An 8,911-nucleotide genomic window follows, 5' to 3' on the forward strand; every position below is an offset into this window, starting at 1 on the left:
TTTTTAAAGATCAATTTTTAAAAAGATTTATTTACTTATTAGGAATACAATGTTCTTTCTGCCTGTACACCTCCATGCCAGAAGAGCACACCAGATCTCATTAGACATGGTTGTGAGCACCATGTAGTTTGCTGGGAATTGAACTCAGGATCTTTGGAAGAGCAGTCAATGCTCTTGACCTCTGAGCCATCTCTCCAGCCCCAGAACAATCTTATTTTACTAAAAATATTTTCCTTTAGATTAATCTATTTTATATGCATTTTGCTTTGGAATGGCTTTCAATGTTGTCAGTCCCAGCATTTGGAAGCCAAGCAGGGACATCTCTTTGAGTCAGGAGCAGCCTGGTCTGGATAGAAAGTTCTAGGACAGTCAGGAATATGTAGTAAGAATTTGGGCAACCTTGCCAAGGTCACCTTTGAGGCCATCTCCATGGCCTATAGTTACCTGACCCCTAACCTCCAGAAAAAGACTATATTCACCAAGTCTCCTTACCGGGAATTCATTGACCATCTGCGAAAACTCGCAACAGTGTCTCTGCTCAGAGGACAAAGGCTCTAGCTGTGGCCACCACATGAGGGATTTTACACAGGAAAAATTAATGAATTAAATCTGGTTTTAAAAAAATCAACCTCAGAAATTTCCTAGAAAGCAAAAGACAAATTCTATAAAAGAACACCTTTTCGTGAAGAATATAAAAGCATCCTCTTTATATATTGTTTATCGTAATATATGGTACCTTATTATGTTTAATTCCATCTTCTGTTTCTTCTCCACAAGTTGTGCTTTCTTTCATGGCATGATGAATCTAATTAGTAAACAAACAACACATTAGATTAGTGGTTTGATAGTTTGTAAAATTCATTCTTTTTTAAAGATTTGTTTATTATATATACAGTGTTCTGCGAGGTCAGAAGAGGGCACTGGCCTCCATGTTGCTGGAGTTATAGGTAATTAAAAGCTACCTGGTGTGGGTGCTGGGAGTCTGGTTCTCTGGAAGGGTAGGAAGTTCTCTTAACCATGTCATCTCTCAAGCCCTTTGCTGACATTGTGTAGAGACAGGGTCTTCACCTAAAGCTATAGAATGGGGCTCCCACCAGGTGAAGGTGGTATTCTCTAACAAAATACTATTTCTGAGCATTGTTCAGGGCACAGGAGATCCAAGCCACGCCCTAACCAAAATTTATTTTGGAGCTCATGCAACCTTTAAGATGGGGCCATGGTCAAATTGCTGCTATGCAGACAGACTGTGTGCCAAGTGAGCAAAGAGGCACAGTGAAGAATGAGAGAGAGTATCAAGCCACTTATAAAATATTATGAAGCAATTTGGGATCAGAAAAAATAACAACCTGACAGCAAAACCAAACCAAACCCAACAATAACCCTTCCCAAATCATTGGCTCAGTTTGAGACAGAAGGGATTTCATACGAAAAGGTTCAAATTAAATGCTGGATTAAAGCTGGATGCAGTGGCACATACCTGTAGTTCCAGCTATTTACCAGATAGCAGTGGGAAGATTATTTGACCCCAGAGTACAGACTAGGCAACATGGTGAGATTCACTCTCAGAAAAACCAACCAACCAAAGAAAGAAAGTTTCAAATTAATAGCAAAAGCACATAGAGAGATGTAAAACTAAGAAAACAGCTTTAAAGTTTCCACATAGGTAGAGTTTGAAACAGTAATGCCTCTCCATAGGCACGCAATGCTCATACATGGCTGCTTAGAAACAGGCTTTCTCTGCATAGACCAGGCTGTCCCTGAACGAAGAGATCTGCCTGCCTCTGTCCCAAGTGCTAGGACTAAAAGGGTTGTGCTATCACATCTGAAGGCTGAGTATTTTTAATTGCTATAAGTTTCCTTGGAGGAAAACTTGTTAATATGTAGAAAAAAAGAGGCTGTTCCAGATTAACATGGCACTGTTTTACAGTAAAAATTATCTGTTTAAAAATAAGTAGGGTAAACATGTTAGGCAACATTAACTCATGTGCTATACTTTTATATGGCTGCAGCACAGGTTTATATCAGCATCACCAGAGATGGGCAATTTTGCAATGGCTCCATCACTAAGTGACAGAAATTAGTTCATATCTGTGATAATCTTATGGGACCACCATGCCAGCCATCAATGACTGAACATCAGCATGTGAAACATGACTGTACACATTTTTAGAGTAAACAGGACTTTGAAACCTATATCCAGGGCTGAAGTACACCTCAGTGGTAGAGCCACCCACGGTTCAACACCTAATACCACAAAACCAAATAAAACTATATCCAAAGAAAATGACTTAAAAGTTATCTGTAAGTTGGGAAAATATTCATTCAATATTTCCCTATTTTTTGTGATTAATACTGATTTCATTTTTTAAAAAGGAGAAAATGAATTTCGCAAAGAAAAATGATGGGCTCATTTTTTCTAAACAGTAACACCCCAGGAACATAATCTGTCAAGCAGAGCTTCTCCCTGATCACCGTTCTTACACTAACAGTTTGAAGAACTTCAAATCAAACAGAAGCAGGGTTTGAGACAAGTTGCAAAAGTCAGACTGGGAGAGAATAGAAAATGGTTGTGAGGAAAAACAAAACAAAACAAAAACTAAACGTTTAAAGGTAAGATTTAAACTATCAATCAAATACCTTGATGCAGTCTATCAGCCATACCAAGGCTGCCACGATGTGAGGCCAGGTATGAGGGGCTCCCACTGCATAGAGGGAGCTCTTGGACAGTGCAAAGGGATACCTAAGAGAAACAGGAAGATAAGGAGCAACCGTGTTAGCAAGCATAAAGGCTACAGTAAAGGTGTATTTTAAAGCTGCACATACACCTGCTGTGAAGATATTTGAGTCTACTCTGGAGATTTTATTCATCAATGATTTTTGCGTATTTATTCACATCCCACAGATTACTTTGCATGATGTTTAACAGCTGAGTATAGAAGGATTCTCCTAAAAAAAATTTTCATTTTCCTACATTCAATGTACTTCTATTACACTTTAGTGATTACCTGTCACTAAATCTACTTCCATCCCTGTGTCTCCAAACAAAGCTTCCCATCCTCAGTTTCCTCAAGTGTTGGGATCACATGTGTGCAACACCACATCTGATCTGTGCTTGTCTTTATTTATAATGCCTTTAAACTTCATCTCTCTGCTGGTTAGCTTTGTCAACCAGACACAGACTAAAGCCATCTGGAAAGACAGAGCCTCAATAGAGGAATTGTCTCCATTAGGCTGGCTCATGGGCATATCCATGGAGCACTTCCTTAACTCATGACTGTCAGGAGAGGGCTAGTCCACTGTGGGCAGTGCCAGCTGCGTAGGTAGTACTGAACTGTAGGAAAAAGCAAGCTGAGCAAGCTATGGAGAACTAGTCAGTAAACAGCTTGGCTTCATAGTTCCCCCAGATATGCAGAACATGTGTGTGCCTGGTGGCTGTGGAGGTCAAAAGAGGAATCACTGTTTATGACTGTGAGGCACCATGTGGTGCTGAGAACCTAAGCTGAGTCCTCTGGAAGAGCAGCCAGTTCTCTTAACCACTGAGCCATCTCTTTAGCTCAATAACTCCTATATTTACCAATTACCAAGCATTGGTGTTTTGTTAAAGGAAAAAAAACGTTGAATATGGTACAATCTATCAATTTTCCTTTCTCTTCAGTGCATCCTACACATACTGTTCACAGTGCTCATCCTAAAACTGAACCTACTAACTCAACGTATTCACCAACTTATAACACGTGTTTCTTCTTTGTCCTGATAAGATCTTAGGCTAATAAAAATATTACATACCCAAGGTCTTTAAAAATTCTTGGAATCTCTTCTTCAAATTTCCTGTCAGGAATTTTATATGATGGGCAGAGGAAACCATAAAGAAATGCAAAGATCCTAAGGAAGTCTTTTGTTGATGGGGCTTGTAGAGACTTTATTGATAGATGATGTTTATAACCATTTTCTGTAAGAAACTACAATCATTTTTATGAGGCATTGAAAGTTTTGAATTAGAAAAAATGTTGGGAGCAAAAACACAAATCAGACAATTTAATACCTTATAGAGCTGTTTAATACATTCGTGAATGAATGCTTTATCATTAAGGGGTCTTGGATCTTTCATCATTTCAGAACGTGAACATTTCCCAAGTTGTCTAGTTCTGGATGAATGGCCACTGGTCCTAGAATAATATTTTAAGAAGGCAATCAAAAACATTTCCTTTTGTGTTCAAGTCTGCATTATTTCAAGGCTATCCATCACACACACAAATAGTAACCACAGCACCAAGGTTACTATTACCTTTAAGTTTTAAATAACTAAACACAATGTATTCCTTAAAGCAGGAGAGCATACCATGAGGTTACAGCAGTTTTCTGCATAAAATGTGGGGGGAATAAAATGTACTTCTGGGACAAGGATACATCTCAGTGTTTTGTTCAGCTTGTGTAGTGCTATCTGCTCAATCCTCAGCACCACAAGTAACAAACCAAATTTCCTTGTGCATGACATTATCAACACAAACATTATCCTTAAAAGTGTGTTGCAGGCCCATAGATCTTCTGTATCAAGTAGTCTACAAACCTGTTCAATAACCTAAACACTTTCATCTCTATTTACGCCCCCTGTAACTGCTCCCTTGCTTGTACTCCCTTGTTTGCCATTATGCCTTAAGGGAAAATTGTCTCTGAGTATCAAGAGTTAATATGCATGAAGAACATAAGAACAGTTGACCCATATGAACACTCAATATTCAGAACTACTTGTAAAGGAGAGTCTGCCCTTATCTCCATTAAAAAAATGAAAAGATCTATTTTTATTTATGTATATTGTGTCTGTATATGCATAACCACACATGCACGTGAGTGCCTATGGAGGTCACAAGAGGGGCATCGGATCTCCTGGAGCTAGAGTTATAGGGGGTTGTAAGCTGCCCAATGTGGTTACTGGGAACTGAATTTGGGTCCTCTGGTAGAAATGGAATGACTTTAAACCAGTGAGCCATCTCCCAGTATCCATTCTTTTTTTTTTTTTTTGGAAGACAGGTTTTTCTGTGTAGCTCTGGTTGTCTTGGAACTTGTCTGTAGACCAGGCTAGCCTCAAACCCACAGATTAGACTGCCTCTGCCTAATTAAAGGCGTGCACCACCACTACGCCTATCTCCATTCTTATACACCAGGGATTCAAAGTACAAAAAGGTGAGGTCATACACCAGGTCATACACATAACAGACTGCTTCCTGTCCATCTGTATCAAACTTCCCCACCTCCAATCCAGACAACTGCTGATCTAGTCTAGAAAAAGTTCTCCAGAGTGTATCTAGGCATCACTACAACAAAACTAAGCTGCTGTTTGTTCTTCTCCCTCTCATCCTGTCGTGCGTACATTGCTTCCTCGAGACTGGCTGCTATGACAGTCTGAATGCAGTAGCAGACATAGATTCTAACCATCTTTCTTTCTTTTTTTAACATGGAAATTTTATTTTCTCTGAATTGTCAAATGCAACTAGTCTAGACATTGTTTGATGTTTTTACTGCCTGCATATATTGTATATAGTTATTGTATTTATTGTATGTAGCTTCTAACTTAGTTAGAGCATCATTCTTTTTTTTTTTAATTTCAGGCAGAAAAGGGGAAATGTAGTAGTATTTTGTTTATGTTTTAACAAATAAAGCTTGCCTAAAGATCAGAGTGCAGAACTAAGCCACTAGAGGCCAGGGATTGGTGACACACACCCTCTGTTGGAGACAGAGTCAGAGGGATCTTTGTTAGTTCAAGGCCACCCTGGGCTACACAAAACTGAATCTGTCTAAAAGAGAAACAGAACTCACAGAGAGGTGATCCCAGCCCTTGGGATCACACACCTATAAGCGCCGTACTAAGGAGGTGGAGACAGAAATAATATGGCTGGGTGGAGAGAGGAAATAAGACTGAAGGAGAGGGGAAAAGGGAGATGGGGAGAGAAAAGTGAGAAGGGGAGGATGGGAAGAACTTGGGGAAATGGGATGGTTGGGATAAAGGAAGGGTAGATACGGGAGCAGGGAAGTATATATCTTAATTAAGGGAGCCAATTTTAGAGTTGGCAAGAGCCTTGACACTAGAGGGGTTCCCAGGTGTTCAGAGAGATGTCCCCAGCTAGTTCCTTGGGCAGTTGAGGAGAGGGAGCCTGAAATGGCCCTACCCTATAGTCATACTGATGAATATCTTGCATATCACCATAGAACCTTCATCTGGCAATCGAAGGAGATAAAGACAGAGACCCACATTGGAGCACCGGACTGCGCTTCCATGGTCCAAATGAGGAGCAGAAGGACGGAGAACATGAGCAAGGAAGTCAGGACCGCGAGGGGTGCACCCACACACTGAGTCAATGGGGCTGATCTATTGGGAACTCACCAAGGCCAGCTGGACTAAGTCTAAAAAAGCATGGGATAAAACCGGACTCTCTGAACATGGCGGACAATGAGGGCTGCTGAGAAGCCAAGAACAATGACACTGGGTTTTGATCCTACTGCATGTACTGGCTTTGTGGGAACCTAGGCTGTTTGGGTGCTCACCTTCCTAGACCTGGATTCTAACCGTCTTTCATTAGTCTGCTATTAAAGGGATCTGACTTTAAAAGTGGGAGTCCATGTTTTGCTGCCCAGTGAAATTGTTTTGCATTGGAAATGTTTTAATTTTCTTACATTTATTTATTTGTGTGTGTGTGTGTGTGTGTGTCAGAGAGAGAAAGAGAGAGAGAGAACAGCAGCTGGTGGTTAGAGGACAACCTGAAGCAGCAGGTTCTCTTCTACCATGTGGGTCTGGGGATTGAAAGCAGGTGTTTGGGCTTGGTGATAAGTGCCTTTACCTGCTAAGATATCTTGCTCACCCAAAAAATTTTTTTTAAATTAAAAGCATTGTAGGCAGTTGTGGCACACACCTTTAATCCGAGCACTTGGGAGGCACAGACAGGTAGATCTCAATGTTCGATGCTAGCCTGGTCTACAGTGTGAGTTCCAGGAAAGCTAGGGCTACGTAGAGAAATCCTGTCTCCAAAAACCAAACCAAAACAAACAAAGAAGCAAATAAACAAATAAAACCATTTTATTTTTGAAACCCTATAATGAGATTGATATTTTAAATTGAGATTATATTGACATTTTCTTAGTTTAACTTCTAATATAATTAATACTGACAGACTTAGACAGGAAAACCAAAGCTCTTTGAAGTCATTCTTAACCTTCAGAGAGTAAAAGACTCAAATGTTGAACTAACTTCTAATATAATTAATACTGACAGACTTAGACAGTATAGCCAAAGCTCTTTGAAGTCATTCTCAACCTTCAGAGAGTAAAAGACTCCAATACTGAACTAGACATGGCTTCAGAGAGTAAAAGACTCCAATACTGAACTAGACTTTCACCATCTGATTCTACAGTTTCTGAGAACTAGGTACAGAACATGGCAGTATGCAGGTGAGACCCATTGTTTGGAGGCACTTACGTTTGAGGGGTATAAAGTTCTGCTTTATCGAGGTCCTGGGATCTCAGTTCCTGTGTGGAGAAGTAGCCAGCACCACCGGTGGAAACGGAACTGCGCTTCATGCTTAGAACCTAATTCATGATTTCAATATCAGAAAAATGTTCCAGATGCAAGTGGTTCATTAAGCAACAATTATCACTTTTATTCTGAAGTAGAAGAGTAACTAAGTCTGTTCCTTTACGATAGCATTTTCCCTGTGTGCTGTATTTGTTTTTCCTGTATACTTAAGTCCTCAGTACAGATAACACCTATGCAACTTCAAGTATTCAATACACTCAAACAAGGCAGTGCAAAAACGAACATATATGATTCCCGCATCACAAGGCAATCCATGATTGCCAAATTTCAATGCATTATCCGTGAGTACATCACTGCTATCTCTTATGTCTATTTCTATGGGAACTCAGACTGCTTGACAAGAAATCTCAGGCTCCTTAACTCTCCTCAAAATGTTTCCTTTGGCTTCAAAAACAGGAGTCATTCTGTTTTCCTAATATCTACTTTCCTTGCTTAATGTTTAACCCCGTAGTTTAATACCCACTATTGTCTTCTGGTTCTAATGTCCCTTTCAATAAAGATGAGCAATCCGGTCCATAACATAATGTAGAGGCTGCTTCCATTCTCAAAACATTTTAGTCTGGTAAGCAGGCCTATGTCGGACCCTGTCTTCGTCTCTGCAGCGCTAGATGCTAGTCACTCAGCCTTTTCAGGTCCTGCCCTGGCTTCCTTCTAGGGTGAGACAGAACTCACTGTTGTAAAAATAAAAAATAATAATATAAGCAGCGAAGAGAAGTCACGCCTTGCGATAAGGCTTACATAGGAGGTTTATTGGAAGACGAAAGAGAAGGGGCAGAGGAGACAGAGAGGGGGGCAGACTAGTCCCTGGGGTCAAGAGTGCGGGAGAGGGAGGCAGAGACTGGGAGAAGGGGGGGTGTTGGTGAATAGGCCCACCTGTTACAAGGAACCATAGCAAACGTGCGCAGAAGTGGCTACAGGTGAGGTCATATCCTGTCAGGACCCTAAGGGCAGGCAGGCCAATGCAGATGCCCAAATACTAACACCCACTTTATTGTTTGTTTGAGCTGGGGACTTTAGCACGCTTGGCTGTGCACTGAGCCGCATCCCTCCTTGTTCAGCTGCTTACATCCCACTTAGATTTTATTCTCAAGACTTCAGTTTCCCAGACTTTTTCTCCTTACACGGCTTTTCAGATGCTGCATTACCATGCGAACGCAGCAGCGTTTTAACCTGTCCCTCCCTGGCACACACACACCTCGGTCAGCAATCAGTATCCTCTCTTCCCTCTACAGGCGCTGTGGGCACAAACTTACTGTTCCCTGAATGCAGAGCCTGGCAGATGCCGCCCCAGGCCTCTGATGCCACAGAGCCTCTTAGCAGGAACAG

The 8,911-nt window shown here is 40.9% G+C and overlaps 1 protein-coding gene across 1 annotated transcript in view; it reads right to left on the bottom strand.

Annotated features, from left to right (window-relative positions):
• Nucleotides 1–7,572, bottom strand: part of LOC142839746 (kinetochore protein NDC80 homolog) — a 29,725-nt gene extending 22,153 nt beyond the window's left edge. Inside the window, exons 1-5 of the mRNA XM_075956026.1 lie at nt 7,469–7,572; nt 4,043–4,166; nt 3,787–3,959; nt 2,638–2,740; nt 737–805 (exon numbers count right to left, since the gene is read on the bottom strand). Coding sequence (XP_075812141.1) covers nt 737–805; nt 2,638–2,740; nt 3,787–3,959; nt 4,043–4,166; nt 7,469–7,569 — 570 coding nt within the window. The 5' untranslated portion in view covers nt 7,570–7,572. The remainder of the gene's footprint in view (nt 1–736; nt 806–2,637; nt 2,741–3,786; nt 3,960–4,042; nt 4,167–7,468) is intronic.
• Nucleotides 7,573–8,911: the final 1,339 nt, after the last annotated feature.

Source organism: Microtus pennsylvanicus, chromosome 22 (genome assembly GCF_037038515.1).
Source record: "Microtus pennsylvanicus isolate mMicPen1 chromosome 22, mMicPen1.hap1, whole genome shotgun sequence".
Taxonomy (NCBI): domain Eukaryota; kingdom Metazoa; phylum Chordata; class Mammalia; order Rodentia; family Cricetidae; genus Microtus; species Microtus pennsylvanicus.